Consider the following 19,720-nt stretch of genomic DNA (forward strand, 5'->3'; position numbering starts at 1 on the left):
TGTGGTATGAAGTTAATGTGTTTGCTTATAAGTATGGAAGTACCTTTTGATTTGTGTGGTGACATTGAGTGGTATTGGTGTGGGAAATGTACTGTTAGGATCTGTGGGTGATCGTTATGCCTAAAATGTGTCTCTTGTAGGCACAGTATATCGACATCTAGTGATTTAATCTCTCTATTAAGTAGGTGTCTTTTCGTGGGGTTGTTTAGCCCCCGCACATTATAAGTACAGATCTTCACGGTGGTTTCCTGTGGTGTTTTACTGTGTGGTGTTCTGTCAAGTCTATGTTTGCGACACCCTGCACTCCTTCCCAGCTTTTAGAGCCGAGTGAAGGTGTCTGTTGGGCTTGGGAGTGTGTTCTTCTATGGTCCGGTCGTGCCAGTCCCGTAATTCTACTAAGTTTCAAATCTGCTAGTGTCAGAGGTACCTGCATTGGGTGTCCCCGTGTAGTCTCTACTGCCTTGTGATTATTGTTACAATGACCTTGTGTAGCGGTATATGAATAAATCAAATAGGGAAATAAAAAATAAAACTTAACAACTCTAACGTAGTTATATACAACGTTAAACATTGCCATTAGTGTGGCTAGGCACTGCATCTTCGTGCCTTGGGGTTGAAGCTAAGCTTCTGTCCGACATCTTCTCCGTCCTCTAACCTCAGTCATTTGTTATAGACCTTGGTAAGTAGTGATTGGTGTCGGCATTTGTACATACATACATTGAGCCTGTCATGGAGATCGTCATTTTATGTGCGGTCCCCTAGGAGGGCCTGGGTTTATCTATTGTACCGCGGGTTCTTTCCCGCCTGGCTAGCAGTCTTTCCTGCTGTAATGACCTCTTCCCACATTAATATCACCCCATTGTACATATTAGTAAACATTAGTAATAAACAGTGTATAACAGTCTTTCCCATAATATCTCTATCTGCAGTAGTCTTTTGAATAAAGGGTGCCAGTGTGTCAGTCCTTCGTTAGTCACTGTGCCATTTTATTACTTTACCCACTCTTGGCCTTCTCCAGGTTTTAGCCTGATCAGTCAAGGGTTGTCTCCATGTGGTGTGTGTTCAGCTTGTGGTCAATTTTGGCGCTTTTTCGATTTCTGCCAGTCCGGGGAAAGTCTAGTGATGTGCCTTCTTTCGGTTGTGGGGTCCGGTAGTGTGATGTCCCAGGATTTGAGAAGGGTGTACCCCTCCTCCGGTGATTTCACTACCGTCGTCTTCCCTTTCTTGGTGATTAGGAGCTTTGTTGGGTATCCCCATCGATATGGGAGATGGCTGTTTCTCAGTGCTTGAGTGATGTCTCTGAACTCCCTCCGTCGTTTCAGTGTATGGGTGGAAATGTCCGCGTATATGGTTATGTTCTTGTACTCCTCCGGCGTCGATTTTTTCGTTCTATTAGCGTTGAGTGCTGCATCCTTAGCGTGAAAATAATGCATGCGGAGCAGCACATCTCGTGGAGTGTCCGGCGGTAGAAAGCCAGGTTTCGCCGTTCTGTGGATTCTATCAATCAGGAGCATCTCCTGGGGCCAGTCAGGTAGGAGGTGTTTTAGGAGCCCTGTAATGTAGGCCATAAGGTCCGGTGTGTTTACCGTTTCTGCAACACCCCTTATTCTCAGGTTATTTCTGCGGGCCCTGTCCTCCATGTCCGCAATTTTGATATCCTGCTCTTCTATTCTGGCGAGTAGGCCGTCCATAGTGTCCGCCATGGTGTTATGGGCCGTTTCATAATCCGCCATTTTGTCTTCGAGGTGTGCTGTTCTTGTGCCCAGCTCTCGTAGATCTTTATGTATATCTTTCATGGCTGAATCCAGTTTGGTGAGTATTTTATTGGACATCTCCTCCAGTAGTGCTTTCATTAAGTCCTGTGTTAAGACGGGTGTTTGATTTGCCGTCTGTCCCTCATGTTCCACGTTGTCATCGTCGCCATCTTGGGCCTGCTCTTGCGTCTGTACGTTTTTCTGCTGGCTGGCTCTGGATGCGAAGAAACTTGCTTTCTCCGACCTGTCAGTGTTCCTCTTCCCTTTTTGTTGCGACATCTCTGCTTTTTAGCTATTTATTTTAAGCTTTTTCCAGCTTAATGGCTCTTCCGAGGTTGATCGGGAACGGAGCTGCTAGTGCATGCGACTGCTCAGCTCTCCGGTCAGGACACGCCCCCTATATATGTAAATCTTAATATATCTTATTTTACATTTACATATTCAACTAGTGCATCATATGTAATGTAATAAAGAAGTAAAACAAATGTTATAATGTATTGTAGTCTGTTATAAAAATGTTGGTTGAGTATTCTTTGAGGCTGAGACCATATCTTTCATTTTGATTTTTCTTCTGTTTTTTTTTTTGTTTTGTTTTTAATAACCATGTACTCTCACATGTAAGTGCCAGGTTTGTCTTGCAGATCTTTTGTTTCTATCTAGAATTAAGTCTGTCTTATAGAATTCCTTGCACCTGTCCCTTGCTGTGTTAGTTACTCTAACCCTTTATTGACACTGAACAGTTTCTGCTTCACAATGCCCTAATCAGCATTACCAATAGGTCCCCTCTTAAAACCTGTTAAAACAAACAAACAAAAAATGTTCAAACTTACCTGGTGTCCAGTGCCGGGCGAAGTTCCTGGCACTGATCTCCACGCCTCTTCTGCGGTCTTCCCTACACTTGCACGGTCCTATCAAAGGCTTCTCATAAAGAAGCCTTTAAATTGATCTTTTTGTGAGCTCAGAGTGTATGTGCGCGATCTGTGCTGGGGAGGGAGGGGTTTAAGAGTAATAAAAAAAGCGATTCACTCGATGAAGCGGCCCGTGGAAGCGCTGCCTGCAAGGATGAAGAATGTTGCATCTGTCGCCAGTGTGCAATATGCACTGACAGACATCACAGTTGCACAGAATAGGCATTTGATTGTCCGGATCCAATCTTCCAAAGTCACACATACCAGAGATGTAGGTAGCCCCCCAGCTCACAAGTGCATTTATCTCTGTTTATGCAGCATTTCAAGCAGAAACTCTGCACATCCAGACTCCTACAGCCAAGACCACTTCAAATCACTGAAGTGCTCATGGTGGTTGGAGTAACCCTTTAAGTATTGGTTTTCTGTTGCACGCATTGTTAGTAAAGATGTATTTTGGGTGTGTTTTTATTTATTTTTATTTTAACAATTTTTGTTTCTTGTAGGAAGACGATCTCCGGCGAATCTTCATGTTAACGATAGAAGTGCTGCAGGAATTCAGCCGACGGGAAAATCTTAACGCACAAATGTCTTCAGTGTTTCAGCGCTATCTTGCACTATCCAATCAAGTTTTAAGTTGGAATTTCCTGCCTCCAAATTATATCCTTTTTTCAGTATACACGACCTTGTATTTTTTTCTGATCTAAGTTTGTAAATGTGCTCACAAAAACCATCACAATACGGATATTGGGGGGGTCAAGGGCTCCATTATCCTTTCATTAAATGTAATTTTTAATATATAAATAAATATATATAATTATTATTTTATTTTATTTTTAAGAAAAAACAGGATGCACTCACAGGTCTCCAAAATCGTGAACAATGGTGTTTAATGAAATAATTCAATCCATATAGGAGTTAATCGACGTTTCGACCCTGCCCGGTCTTTTTCAAGATCACTATATGTGCAAAACAATCAAACTTATGTACAGAGTGTAAAATAATTAACTTACCAATCGGTGAAGTGTCTCTGTCCGTTACCACCCGGAAGTGAATGGAAGCCGCAAGTGACGTCAGACGTTTAGACGCACTGCGGAAGATACGTGGTTACCATAGTGACCAAAACACTATGTGGTAGACATGATAGTGAAATGCCGAGTGAAGTGACACAGCATAGAAGGAGTTGTAGAACTAGAACCGATCTAAAGGCACCAGATATAAATAAATAATCTATAATTATAGGACCACCCCTAACAAGTAAAAGTGCTAAAGTGAAATAAAAATAAGTGATAAATGAATATTGAGAGTGCAAACAGTGTAAATTACTCGATCAGGAGTGTGACATAATTAATAAATAATATAATAGCATAAATGAGTATAAACAAAATGGGTATTTACATCATCTCATAGCACATAACCATTATACATAACTCAGAAAGCACAAAATGTGGGGAAAAAGTCCACATATCTATACATATTACAAAGTATACTTGTCTATAAGATTAAATGGTTCTTAAAGTGACAATGGTATAATAGCACCAGTCACGGCACCAATACAAATCTAACATGTCAATACTTGAGAGGGAGAGCAGTCACGCATTGGCACAATGATAAAAACTAAAAAAATTAAATAGAACTATAGAATGATATCGCCAGGTATTGAAACTGGTATCTATGGAAAAAATATATTACGTGTGTATATATAACGTAGTGCGCCAGTGCTTACAAATAGTAGAACGTATGTCATAGTTAAACCTGACTATTAGCAAAAGGACCTATAGGGGAATAATATATAGCAAGAACCTGACCACAAATGATAGGTCTGATTATTAATGGTAAGATCATAAATCATTAAATATATAGGCCATAGAGAAAAAGAGCCTCAGAAAAGAATACCAAGAAGAATAGCATATAGCCAGCGCTTCTAAGGATTATGAATTCACAAAAGAGTATATACAAAGAACAGTACCCACGTCTAACTCACAAAAAGTAAATTGAATGATAACATATAATTACAAAAACATCGAGTATACTATATTCTCATTTAATCCTTTGGGGGCCACTGTGTCCAAAAAATGGATCCAGTACGCTTCCCTCTGTAAAAGGCCTTTAGATCTGTCACCTCCACGGTCTAAAGGTGGGACATGATCTATCCCAATGAATTTCAATGTAGGCAAACGGGGTGTGTGTGTGTGTGTGTGTGTGTGTGTGTGTGTGTATATATATATATATATATATATATATATATATATATATATATATATATATATATATATATATATATATATATATATATATATATATATATATATATATATATATATATATATATATATATATATATATATATATATATATAATTAATATAGTGTGTGTGTGTGTCTTGCAGTGCACAGATGTTTTATTTCAGATGAAAGGCATTGGAACATTTTATACCAGAATCCCCACCAATCTTTTATCCATCCCATGTAACTCTCCTTTCAAGTCTTTCCTTCGCACTGACCTGGAATGCACACGTTATGTACAACATCACAAAATCAACTGCTGTCCATGACTTATTCATCACACATTGCCTAAACTTACTAGCTTGAACTGAAACATGGCTCTCTCCCTCTGACACTGCTACCCCCCTGCCTCATTATCCTTTGGTGGTCTTCATTTTATTCACAACCCAAGACAATCTGACAGGAAGGGTGGCGGGCTAGGGTTTCCGCTTTCACTTCACTGCTACTTCAAACCTCTAGTACCTCTCATGTGAAAGGAGACCCTTCCTCTCATGTGAAAGTCACACAATTTGACTGTTCAAACCCATCTCTGCAAACATTGCTATTATTTACCATCTTAAGGATTGTCTTCTTTTCTTCCTTGATCATTTTGGTGACCGGCTTCCTTACTTTCTTTCAAGTAGTAATTCTTTTCTTATTCTTGGTGACTTCAACATTCCAATTAACCCACCATTGACCTCAAAATGCCTTTTAATTGCTTCCTCCCTTGGGTTATTCCAGTGGGCTATTTCTCTCACGCTGTAGCTGACAATTCCCTCGATCTTATTTTTTTCAGATACGTACACTCTCTTAACTCTGTAACTCTTCATTTCCACTATCTGATCACCACTTCTTAACAGGTTGTTCTTGAGAACCTTCTCAACACAGGAGGAACCTGAATTCTCTTGACCTCTAGTAATTATCAGCTGATGTCAATTCTCTTCCATTCCAACATTTTCCTGTGCCTTTCTGGCTATCTTCTTGCATAACTCTACTCTCACCTGCAACTTCAAGAGATGCTCACATTCAACTGAATGCTACTGGAGGAAGTCATGAACCTTGCAGACTTTCTCCATTATAATTCCATCTTGTGTTCGTATAGCGCATCCCTCACCCTTGCTAAACAATCATACTTTTCCTCTCTCCGACAATGGTGTCTCTTTGATACCTTCAGCTCTCTTCTTCTCCCTGCTGTGGCCACTTCTCAAACTACATTTTCAGTAGATGGCTTTGCATGCTACTTCACTGACAAGACTAAACGGTTAATTAAATAATTCTTCCACCTTCGCCCTTCTCTCTCTCTCTCAACTACACTTAGACCATGCCTTTCCTATTCGTCAGGCCTTCTCCTTGGCTACCGAACAGGAGGTGGCTTCACTTCTCTTTACCTCTCACACCACCACATGTCTGCTTGATCCTGTCTCTTTACTCATCTGGCTTGCTTTCTCAATTCCAATTCTTTCTTTTTTGAATCTAACTTCCGTCCCCTCCACTCTACTGAGACCTCTCTGATTAATATAACAAATGATCTAAACATGGCTAAATCCAGTGGCCACTACTCCATACTAACTCTTCTTGACCTCTCTGCTTCATTTGACAATGTTGTTCATGTCGTCCTCCTTCAAACTCGTACCTTGGTATCTCTGACACTGTCCTCTCGTGGTTCTTCTATCTTTCCCAACATTGATTCATTGTCTCCTCCCCTCAGTCTGTCTTGGCTGGACTCCCCCAAGGTTCTATTCTTGATCCCTATTTGTTTTCTCTTCATACTGCCTCTCTTGGCAAACATATTAATTCTTTTGGGTTCCTCTACCACCTGTACACAGATGAAAACCCATGTATCGCTCCTCACATGATTTCTCTGTCTGTGTCTTAGAACTAATCACTGTTTGCACTTCTTCCATCTATGGATGTCCTCCCACTTTCTGAAACGTATTCTCTCTAAACACCTCCTCACCCGCACCCGCTACATTTCATTACCTATTCATAGGTAAGCCACTTTTTGATCTCTCTACTGTCGGTGGCCCTCTCCTGTCAGCTGCTCTCACACCCTTACTGCTAACTTACGTTGCAGGACTTTTTCTGGGCAGCCTCTTTCCTTTAAAACAGTCTGCCTTCCCTCATCAGACTTTCCCTTCGTCTTCAATAATTTTAGGAAGTCCCTCAAAAGCCATATCTTAAAGGAAAGCTTATGGCCTCCCACAGTAACTTCTATTTCACAAACCTGTATTTTGCTCTTGCTTAAAGGGCCACACTTCACTCTCACCTTTCGGTTCTGCTACTTTCCCACCTTGTCATTGGCTGCCATGCCCTTCCTTTTATGTTTTTTTTACCCCACCTCCCCTAGTCTGTAAGCTCATTTGTGCAAGATCCTAGTCATCCCTATTGTTCCTGTAACATTTATTAATTGTTTTATTTATTGGTAAATTCCCCCCTTTTATAATATTGTAAAGCGCTGTGGAAAAAGTTGGCACTGTATAAATGCCAAAAATAATAGATGCATGTCCTGCTTGGATGTCACATGTTTATAAGAGATGTGACTTCCATACCTCCAGTATAAATAAGCCCACTGTATTAGATTACCTTTGTCTTTGAAAAGCCCTTATGATATTATTGTGTTTCAACATCCTTTAGAGGCCTTTGGCAGACATCATTGTAGAGAAGCAAAGCACAATGCCCATGGAATGTAACAGGCAGCAGAACACTCCTTTTAAAGCTAACTCTGGTTCCTCTCCATTAGCGGTGCATTGTTACAGACCACGTTGGCCGTCATTAACACGCAGCCTCTCTGATCAAGTGCTTTACTAGAGGTCAGTGGGGACAACTGAAGATTATATGAGCTGTTTGTGCAAATTAGAATGCCATGGATGGGCTCCCCTGGTTACTTTTGCGATTTTCTGTTATGTTGATGACAGTTCCAGTTACTTTTTAGTCTTCTGGTCACTGATCACTCCTTTTCAGTAGCTTCATAACTCTGACTGGCTGGATGCGTGGTATACCAATCCCCACCATGTATCTAACAAAAAGGTTATACACATACTGTATATCTATAGCACGGCCTTGACACCTGCTAGGAATAGTACTGAAACAATGTGCACTTCTCCTCCGTGCACTCAATGACGTCTGCTGTTTGTAACACTTTGAATAGCTTTCATCTCAGGCAATCTTGCTTTTGGTTTTTCAGAATCCATTTAATTCAGGTCCTTCACCAATTTCAAAAGTTTTTTTTATTTTATTTATTTTTTATTAAATAGCTGGCTTTAGTGTATCTCTTAGTAATGCATTGTTATCCTGCTTCAAATGCAAAATGAATATATTATGGTAGCACACGAAGGATAACCTGCCATCTGTACATTGTGCTAGGAAATACCCAGATACGTGTATTCATACATAAATCTGTATGCCCGCTGTATGCATGCACCCAATGCATAAGTCTGGAAATAAACTTCATAGTAGACAGCTGAGCCAGTACATTTTCTGATGGATTTGGTCGCAGAGATTATGCACAAAAAAAATGTACTACTTGGCTGTTTCCACATTTATAAACGATAGTTCGGTTTAGAAGGATGAGCTGTCATGAGATGAAAAAGTACTTTAACCAATTGGTAATTAACATTTTAAAGATAATCTATTAAGGCCTCTTCTTCTTTCTTTTTCTCTTTTTTGCCCTACCATAGGTTCTGTATTATTTCAAGTATTTGAAAATACAGTGGTGATGCAACATATAAAGGCAAACTGGACTGTTAGGGTCTGCGGAGACATGTTGGTGGTTGAAATGGACCTGGTTCCACAGGGATGTGTGTGGACTTTTGGTTTTATTTGTTTGTTTTTTGATCCTGCCTTTGACTTTAGACATTACTAGTACCAAGACCGTGTGGACCAGAAGACTAACTTATTATACAGTTTTGCAAACAATGAACCATTCTGCTTTGAAAAGAGATAAAGTGAAAGGAAGTCACAGTGGTGTTTATGCATCATACAGATATATTGGGAACCTAGCCATTCGAGGTGCATTATAACGATAACATAACTTAGTAAGCTTTGTATTCTTGGTAAAGATGGACGCCTCCTGTTTAACCCCTTAAGGACACATGACATGTGTGACATGTCATGATTCCCTTTTATTCCAGAAGTTTGGTCCTCAAGGGGTTAAAATAGGTGAAGATAAATTACTCCCCACTGGAATCAAACTTGCAGTGTAGTACAACCATTAGTGCTTTTTTGAACAGAATGGAAACACTCCTTTCTCTACATTCTGAGTTTGTTGAAAACATACACCTCAAACAGTAACATTGGTGTGACATGCCCGAAGGATGAATTGACTTCCCAGAAAAGATGCAGTTCTTCTAGATACTGAAGAATGGAAAAGGAAGTGATTGCAGATGAGGAGGGAGGGTTCTTGCCATTGGTAAAGAGGAGGGACCTTTTAAAAAGAACTTGCAGATAGGGAAAGAGTTCAAAGGGTTTGCAAAATGATTTAGAAGTCTTCAGAGTGAACAGTTTTAAAAGAAAAACATGTTAATGGATCTACAACGTGGCTTGGAAGATGGAGTGTGGTAGGTGTGATGGATTCAAGACACATGTGTGACGTTAAGGCAAATTAAAGCGGTATGGTTTAGGAGTAAAGAGGTGTGAAGTACATGGTTCTGCTTGAAGGTGATTCAATGCCCTTTTTTTTTTTTTTTTTTTTTTTTAAACTGATATTTATGTATTTGAACCTTGGCAGCCATTATGGCGTTTGATATGTCTGTTTTGTTGTTTGTGACAATGACCAATTTCCCAAAGTTCTGTATCTACTTGTCTTGAGATTTGACCTGCTAGTCCAGGTGTAGATGCACCACAAATGGACCCTACTAATATGCAAAACCAATGCAGCTGAGCTTTGCTGTTGCTAACTTGTTATCATAGGTGTGCAAAGAGCTTCAATTTGTGTGCTTTTATTGAGTTTAAACTGCAGTTTAGGAGATGGAAAAGTAGTTGGTTTCTCTTAAGCTTAGTTAATACTTATTGTATGCAGTTACTTATTTTTCAATAACCTCATTGCCTAAACTACCATCCTCGACATCAAGTAGACGCATGATTAAATTACGTAGCAGTTCTATTAAATACCCACTTTCCTTTTACAATCCAATCTTGGTGTAGATGATCATAACATCTGGAGTGTATTTTTGAGTATGGCAGAGGTATTCGGCAATTTCACATGTCTTTAAATCATTGTAAATTATATTACAAATGTGTTTCGGCCTTAGTGTAAATAAAATAATTTGGTATTCCAAATGACTTGTCTCAATTGATTAATGACCATCAGTATATGATGAAGTCACCAAACACCTCCCATAGACCATCTCCACCCCTTATATTAAATGTTCCTCTTGAAACGTTGGACCTTTTCTACTCTGTCCTGTAACTTGGCCCATTAGAAGTTTTTTTCTCAAGCAGGTAACTTTTGTTTAAAAAAAAAAAAAAAAGTTCTGTATGCTATGTTTATTATATATTTACACTTTTCCTTCTGATTTTTTTGATTATTTTTTTTTTATTCTTGTATAATAGCTTCACAGACAAGGTTAATAGAGTATATGCAGTATTATGTAGTTTATACTGTATAGCCATTTAAATTGCCTTGCAGTGGGCCCGAAAATCAAGGTATATTTTATTGAGTACGTCAGATTGTTGGACACTCGCTGTTCCAAAGTCTATGTACATGCAGCTAGTATGAATGTCTGTGGTGCCTGGTTGAAGATCTTTCTGCTTCATGTCACTAATAATAGGCAGGATGTCTGAGGTCTATTAAAACATTTAATCAACAACAGAGGCCTTAAAGCTATCACAGAGGTTGTAATTAGTGGTTACTTAAGATAAGGTTAAAAGATGTATTATATGAGGTCTTTCTGGTCTTGGATCCATTTGTGCTCTTTGCCTGTCATCCCCTAGTTAGCAGCATGTCTATAAATACACAAGAATTGCTTCCTTCCTTCCTTATCTTCTCTCTGCTCAATCACGGGGAATCTGAATCATTAAAACATGTTAACGTATGCTTTCTCTGGCGTAACATACAGCCTCTGTACATGTTCGATCTGCGTGGATTTTGTCTCCAAACAAATAAAATGAAAAGTTCTGTTTTGCATAAATTGTAGCACCTGTCATGGGCTGTTGCTGTTTCTCCTCTTATTCCTGTCACATTAGTGCCCTGCTTATCAAAGTGATGGTATCACTATGGCACGACATAATAATGATCAAACTGTTATCTAACATTCTTTGAGCATTCTTATTTTCAGTCCTTAATACCTTTTATTCTCTGGCCTCATGCATGAATAATGCCGTGTATGTGAAGAGGCTTAAAGTTTGTTTCCATTGCATTCTTTTGTAGTGGATGGTGCTGTTAGCAAGGCCTGGATTCTTTTTTTTTTTAACTCCTTTCTTTAAAGACTAGTAGGAATGTTGTTGTTGACCTTGACACCAGATAACTGGGCAGACATTATATAGCTATGTTTGAGTCCTCCCAAAATGTGATGCTGAAACCGACAGAGTCCTGGCGTGATACCCTCCTCGACAGCAGAGTCATGGAGCTTTTCTTTACAGTAAGTCTGCTTTTCTATTGCTTTGTGTTTCTGTGCAGTGCTTTTGATGCAGTAAAAGAGAAGCTGTGAATTACAAGGCAAGTCTAACAGATTTAAAACCTAAGCATCTACTCTTACATGGAAACCTTGCAAGAAGACACATGTGCCTTAGTTCTGTTTATTGCAGTTTCTGTTTTGCGCATGAAAATAATTTTGCTTGTTTTATTTCAAATTATTATTTTTCCATTTTCTGTTACATCGTTTCCCTCTTTTTTTTTTTCTTCTGATCTGTGTAATAACTTTAGTGTTCGTCTGGTGTTTTGTTTGGTTGTTTTTGGTTTTTGATATTTATTTGTTTTTATTTTATATGTCGTCCTGTAAAAAAAAAAAAGTGCTTGTGATTGAATTTTCTTTTAATAGATGTTAAAATCATTTACCGGTAGCTCCGTATAGTACTTTATAGTATCATATTGTCCTTACTACATGAAAACCTAAAAATACAGAATCAGATATGTATAAGGATGTAAAATAATTACCTTATTATTATTTGTATTACAATGCATGTGCGCAACAGTCAAAGTAAACATCTATATTTAGGTGCAATCTTTATACAAATGCATTTCATGTAAACCAATTAAATGCATTTTAATAGATTTTAAAATGTGGGGGTTATACAATTCTATTCTTGATTTACTTGTATTTTGATATAAATTGTAAAGGTTTACACAGCTGTCTACTACTGGAAAGGCTTTAACCCCTTAAGGACACATGACGTGTGTGACACGTCATGATTCCCTTTTATTCCAGAAGTTTGGTCCTTAAGGGGTTAAATCTCCTGGGTTTTAAGCATGTGGGGTTTATTTGCTAAACACCAAATTGTAGTGATTTGAAAACAACTTAGTCCTCTAAATTTGTAATTTCCTGTTTAGTTAATAATCATGTTCTGTGTGTCCCTTGTAAAAAGATAAGAGTTCCCAAAGAGGGAAACTATCATAGGTTGTCATAATATTTTATTGGGTGGTTAAAAGGCCAGGAACGCAGTCCCTAGCTCAGTGTATGCAATAACCTGGATCACTGGATTTCACTTTCTAATGCTGTTTCAAGAGATAAATGGAATCTACTGTTCTCAATTGCCTTATTAAATGTGGTCTAAAAAAAGCCGTTGACTGTCATTACATAAGTGGTGGAATTTCTGTAAGTGGCATGGACTTTGTGTGTGTGTGTGTGTGTGTGTGTTTCACATTTTTTTTCCCCATCATACAAAAAAATTATATAAAAATTTCAGAAAAATACATAAAACCTCACAATCCAGTTCAGGCAATGCAAAGCCATTGCTTTATGTACAATCTCTTCTCTGAATGCTTTTTCTGTGACTGCAAAGGACAATGATTAACAGGGAGTTCGGATGGAGGTGCTTAGAGGCAGGGGATAAAAGGTGTGATTGTCCACATGCAATTTTATTTTTCAGACCTTAAATACATCATTAATAAGTACACAGAATCTTTAACACCTGGTGGCGGGTCTATTCTTGTGAATTAAACCAGTGTAACTGTAGACTTATTTTGTTACAGTATATACTCTATATGCAATGTTTTGAGGCTGCCCAAGCATAGGAGCACTTTATATTACACAATACAATGACTGGGCCATTCTCGTTTTAAAAAAGGAGAAAAACAAAAAAAGGTCACTTTGACCGAGACTTCTCCAAAAGAGGAAGGTCCTAACCCTATATATTTATAAAAAGAAATGTATATGATCCCCTTATAGTGGATGAAACTGGAGAATCCCTGGCTATATTAGCTCAATATGTCAATTTGTATAAAAATAAATAAAAAAAAGTACTTTTGCTTCCTCATATTAATAAGCTAACTTATCAGAAAACCCTGTGATTAAATAGTGCAGCCAATTGCTTACGTATTAAAACAACAATTAAAAGTAGAAAAGAGCGTCCTCCCACTTAATTTCTGCTTCTATTTGGGATATCCTTTTTCAGGAGTTTTTGTGTGGAGGGCATATCTACTAAATTATCCACATAAAGAAAGGGGGGGAGTCAAAATAGATCCAGCGAGGTATGTATTTTATACATTCAGAGGGATATATCTGTCTAACACAGGATTGTTAATCATGTATATCTTCATAGGGATTTGTCTTAGATCTTTGGATAAATAGATACTGATTCCAATTATAGTGCAAATAAAATGTAATGTAGAAATAAAAATGTAATTGCAGTTTAGAATCTCACCTTGTAAGGAGCTGGAGTATGCAGGAACAGTGTTACAGGGTGACATATAGAGCTCCCTAGAGACCACTTAATTTGAGAAGATTCATAGTTTAGAAAATAATCTTAAATACCATATCCCAGACCCTTACACCAAGATAGTTAGCCCAAAAGAAAAGCTAAATAACCATACATAATTAAGGATAGTACTACATCTCAGAGCTGTTGGTCTCCTACATAACACACTTAGGTTGCTGTCCCTAAATGCTGAACTAATCAGACCATAAACATATAAGAAAAATAATCCATGCATAATTCTAAAGAATCTACACATCCCATAAACACAAAATAAATTCAGCCATAATGCCTAAGACAAATAAACAACCAACACACACCTTCATCTGGGGCTTTTAGTCTTTTAAAGAGGGGCTCGTTCAAAAGAGTCTACATCCAGTAATTGGACTCCACCAATTTGGTGCCAGTAAGATATAAGGGGCACAATACATAACGAGCAAGAACATTCTTGTTTTAAACTCATCCGTTAAAGATTGTGTGCAACATCTCCCTACCTGATCCAGAGGTAGTATATTTTTTCCCTTTAATTTTTTTTGTTTGTTTGTTCAATTGTTGTTAATTTGGAAGAATGAATAGTTTTTTCTATTAAATTAGGGAACTTTGTTAGAACTTCAGCATAGCTTGCTGTACTACCTATATTCAACCCTCATCATCAGAGTGTTTGTCTTAACTTATGGGTGCAAATGAGTGTGCTTGTACCTTGACTGTAAAAACTTAAAACATACAGCTTCTGGTAACTGAATGATTGTACTGCTATTAGACAATTTGTATAAATAATCCCTATATTTACACACCATTATTTTGAGAAGCTTTGTAGTACATGACCAGAACTACCATCAGGAGTACTCGCTAATTTTCCCTGTGAATTAAAATGCAGAGGAGTAACCATAAAATAGATTGTAGTATGCCTACAGAAAAAGCTTGGAGTGCCCCTTTAAAAACTGACTTGCCAATACTCTGTAAACAGGGCTGTATTCCCATAGAAAACTTTGTTCCAGCTGTCATAGAATGACAGGTTAAACACTAGCTATGTGTATTTCTGCCACAATATAAATCCCTATCCGGTTAAATTGATTTTAGTTTGTGGCTGCACACAGTACTGTTTGCCTGTATGAAGATGCTAATGAAATAAAGTTTGTTTTATATGGTAGTAAGCGTTGGTACACTTTTAGCATTTGGCATATTATTGTATTTTTGTAGCATAAGACAGATCAACATTCTCTGATCCCTCGGGTGTTTACTCTCATGCACAGCCTGTCATTCAGGTATAAAACCATTGTTTGGGTTTTAATTGTATAATACATTACAAATGCTACGGAATTTGCTGGCACTATATGAATAATAAAATAATACAACAGATATTCATTCATTAAAACTTACAATTACTGGCGTTCCATACAGCGACAGCTTATTCTGCAATGCTTTACAATTTATACAGTCTTATGAAGGGGGGGATTTAACAAGCAAGACAATTACACATTAATACAGGAATAATAGGTTGATGAACCCTGTTCAAAAAGCTTACAATCTAAAGGAAATGTGGTATATAAACCCAATTGGAAAGGAAGCGACGCGGATAGCAACCAAGTGACAGGGTGAAAAAAATTGTAGAGTTGGAAGGTGATAGTTTATTTAGTAGGACATTTTAAGAGAGCGTGAGGTATAAGTTACCCGGGAGGGCCATGGCATAGGCTATTCTGAGGAGATGAGGTTTGAGAGACTTCTTAAATGATAGAATACTCGGGGAGGGTTTTGGGTCCTCCCATTCAGTTTTATTTGGTCTGTTATAAACCCCTCCCACTATTATAGTATACGAACAGCAGCCAAAGTAATTTCGTAAACTACTGTACGGATCTTTACATTGGCGCTTGAGCAGTGATCCTTCCTGAAAAATTAGATTCATGAAAAGCACTTGTGTTATCGAATAGGAGATAACGAAATCTTTCACCTGTTATATCTCACTTTACAAAGTGCTTAGTTAGCCCGTGAGCTTACAATCTAAAGCAGGCTTCTCCAAACTCTGGCCCTCCAGATATTGCTGAACTACAACTCCCATGATTCTTAGCCTATTTCATTCATAGAATCATGGGAGTTGTAGTTCAGCAACATCAGGAGGGCCGGAGTTTGGGGGAAGCCTGATCTAAAGGATACCGTGGGGATTTGAGACAAAAGGTAGCAGGGGAAATTTGGAGGTGATGGCTAAAATAGTTAACAGAGTGAAGCAGCTATTGGTAAAATGTAAAGGGAATGAAGAGGTAATTGAGTAAGAATCTCAAACAGCTGGAGGAACATGCTAAATCCCCCTCTCATAATATTGTAAAGCGCTACGGAATCTGTTGGCGCTATATAAATTGCGATAATAATAAAGAGCAGTTCTGTTTGTAATGCATCAATCTGTTGCCACATTCCATTGGTTTCCATGGAGACTGCTCCATTCTAGAATGGTATAGAACTCATTACAGGACTCATTGACTTTTCTATATCGAAGCACTAACACATAAGACAGTAAAGTAGCTTGTTATGTCTATAGAGTCAGCCCCCCAGACAAACATGCCTGACTGCTGAGGGTCACACTTACCGTCTATTTGCTTTTTGGTTTAGGTGCAAAACCCAGCATTAGAACCGACACACGCTCTGAGCAGCTGTTTAGCAGACATTTGAACAGCTGCTGCTGTCAGCTGTGAGCCAACTCCTGCAAATACCCTCTGGCAATGCTTATTAACTCTTCACAGTCTTTGCCATTTTTAGTTTTTTGAAGAATAAGATTTTTATTTATTTGTTTCTAAATGCTCATCTGTATTTTTCTTACCATGGTGGAAACATAACGCTCCATGTATAAACCGCTCATAACAACGTGCTGACTTCATGATCTGACTGCTTGTTTTATTGCAAAATGTTGATCTTTGTTTTGAGAAAGCATGATGTAATTACTGCATTGTTTTATGTCGCACCCGCCATTTATAAATCCTTTTGAGATTGATTCTAAAAGCATTAGTCTGCAAAATCTATCCGTATTGTGATTCTTACGTTTACAGCTGTCTTGTAGTGGATATTTATCTGCTGATGTGTGTTTCTGCATTGTTGCTTGGAATTGGACAATACTGTAATGTTTGTGACCGTTGCTCATCATTTTTTACAGAATAGCGTTTAAAAATAGGTGAAATCCAAAATGCAATCTCCTCCAACTCAGAGCTGTAGTACGATCTGAGGACTGTGATTATCCTTACTATCACAGGCAGTGTTAAAGATCAATTACTTTGATTCACGCTATGAATTACACTTTGACAGAGAAATTATTTTTCATCCGATTGTGCTCCGTATCACGGTAGAGTATCTATGGCGTAGACATGTTAACTGTCCCTGCCTTCACATATTTTACTATACAGCATTGGTTTTGACCACTGCTTTGAGATTCTCTCCATGAAAAACTTAAGTGTCAATGGTGCTTAAGAAAATGCAGAAATTGCTCTGGAAACCCAAAAAGGTTCTCTGCTACAGTTGGGAAGCTTTGAATTGTTTTTTTACATTACATAATTACATTGGTTTTAAGTGTCTCTACACTAACGTGAGAATCGTAGTGAATTCCAAATTAATACCAGAAAAGCTCAACTGGAAACATTTTCCAAGTCCCCTAATCTTCTAGTTCAGCTACTTTGATGATAAATTTGAATTCCTGACAATTAACCGTGCTACCATCTTGTTCAATCCATCAGATTTTGGAATCTCTCCCTTATCGGACATTATCTTAGAACGCGGTAATTTCCAGGTGATGATGTGTTCATTAATACGTAATCACCTTTCTTCTTCCAGCCCACCATTTTTCATTTTCCTTCTGTTCTCATTGTTAATGTCTGTCTTGTTCAAGCCAATCTTGTGATGACCGTGCAATAAATCATTCCTCAGGAGATGGGATCTGCCTTTCCTTGGCACAACGTATCATATTCTCTCCTTGGCACAATGTGTCATATTCTTCCATTCTATTTTATTCTGCGGCTTTCAGGATTCTTTGGCAACAATTTTTATTTGTCCGTGTGAAATCAGAAGTGTGAGAGCCAAGGAGAGCTTTCTCTGACCCCAAGTGTCCAGCTACATTCCAGCAGACATTATGCACATTGTGTGAACAGATCGAGTTTCCAGAGTATTTTGATTAGGTGAAAACGTCTAGGGCTTACTTCTTGTCTGTTATTGTATAGCAGTTCCTAGTGGGAGATCTGCTAAACAGTGGCAAGGCAACTCTGCAGATAGCCTCTGATGTCAATCTGGTTTCCGATATATCTCACACGCCAACTCACTGCTATTTACTAAACTGTGAATTGTTGGATAGTCAATCTGATTTTTTTTAAAATTTTGGGCTAAATTAGCCAGACTGAAAACATAACAGAGTGAGAGTTTTTCCTATTTAGCCAATTTAGAACAAAATGTAAAACGAAGTGGGAAATTCCGAACGGTGGAAATGTTTTTCCCCAGATTTATTTTTTTACGCTGTGTAAGATTTAAAAGCAGAAAATGATTAGGGGACAAACATCTGTTATTTCAGGAGATTCATAGTACAGCAGATTAACAATAGAGAATATCTGCAGATTTGCCTTGTCACTGTTTAGCACAGCGTTTCTCAAAACAGTCCTCAAGACCCACAAACAATCCAGGTTTTGTTAGTATCTCCATTGTAATAAAACAGGGAAATACATAAATCCTGGACTGTTGGTGGGCCATGAAACTAGTTTGAGAACCACTGGTTTAGCAGATCTCCTTTACAATAACAGGCAAAAGTAAGCTCTTTTTTTTTCTTTTTTTTTTTTTTTATATGGTGTGTATTTTCTGTATTGGTTTTCTAATAGGCTTTCAAACGGATAAGTTACATTCTGTATAACGTGCTAGAATATGCTGTTGCTAACTTTGATTTTCAGGGTTTTTATTTCACTAAAAAGTAAGAATCGGGAGGAATTTGAAGTGAATTCAATGTGGATTTCAGCCTAACAATTTTTCCAATTTGCCCAATTCTCAATTTAGTAAATAAGTGTTTTACTGGAAAAGTGTGTCTCTCCTGTAAAGGAAGATTTAGCCTTTATTGTATTGGCAGCAGATAACATGGTTTTTACGACCCTGCAACCTGACATTGCTCTGCTTGAAATGTTCTGTGTTAATTATTTATTTTTATTTATGAAATATTTTGCCAGGAAGGATAATTGATATTTCTCTCGTTTCCAAGTATGTCCTGGGTTCACAAAACATTACATTGATACAGTAGGGTACAATAGAATACAAAAACAATATTAATACACAATATATACAAATTTAACATAGAACAGGTAGGAAATATATAATCAACCATGACAGGTGCATTCTGTTTTGAGGAATGTAGAGAGGGATCTCTTAAAGGACTTTAGGCTTGGGGAAGATTTGAAAGTGTGCGGGAGGTCGTTCCATAATTGTGGTGCTCTGTAGGAAAAGGAGGATCAGGCTGCTTTCTTTTTGTATTGAGGTAGACTAAATAAAGTGCTGGTACTGAATCTGAGGTTATAGGAGGTGGGAACAGCCGAGGAGAGCGTTCTGCTCAGGTAGGGTGGGAGCTTCCCAGAAAAGCTTTTTAACACAAGGTTGGAAAGATGAAGGGTGCGTCTGGATTCCAGCGACAGCCAGTTTAGTTCTTTTAGCATGTCACAATGGTGGGTCCTGTAATTAGATTGTAGCACAAATCGGGTTATCGAGTTATACAATGTATTAAGTTTATTACCGTGGGTTTGCAGTGCAGGTGCATATACTACATGCCCATAATCAATGATTGGTACAATCTTTTCCTTTACTGTAGGGCTTAGGCAGGATTTGTTTCTGTACAGGGCATCTAGTTTTGGATAAAGATTAAATGCAAGTTTTCTTATGTGGAGGCCAGAAGTTAGATGTGGTCTAACAACATAACCAAGTATTTGAAAGAGTGGACTGCGTCAGT

At 38.1% G+C, this 19,720-nt stretch overlaps 1 protein-coding gene across 1 annotated transcript in view; it reads left to right on the forward strand.

The window, feature by feature from the left end:
* Window positions 1–19,720, forward strand: part of XPO4 (exportin 4) — a 94,049-nt gene that overhangs the window by 47,773 nt on the left and 26,556 nt on the right. Inside the window, exons 6-7 of the mRNA XM_063429863.1 lie at window positions 3,166–3,319; window positions 11,389–11,501. Coding sequence (XP_063285933.1) covers window positions 3,166–3,319; window positions 11,389–11,501 — 267 coding nt within the window. The remainder of the gene's footprint in view (window positions 1–3,165; window positions 3,320–11,388; window positions 11,502–19,720) is intronic.

Source organism: Pelobates fuscus, chromosome 1, assembly GCF_036172605.1.
Source record: "Pelobates fuscus isolate aPelFus1 chromosome 1, aPelFus1.pri, whole genome shotgun sequence".
NCBI classification, from domain to species: Eukaryota; Metazoa; Chordata; class Amphibia; order Anura; family Pelobatidae; genus Pelobates; species Pelobates fuscus.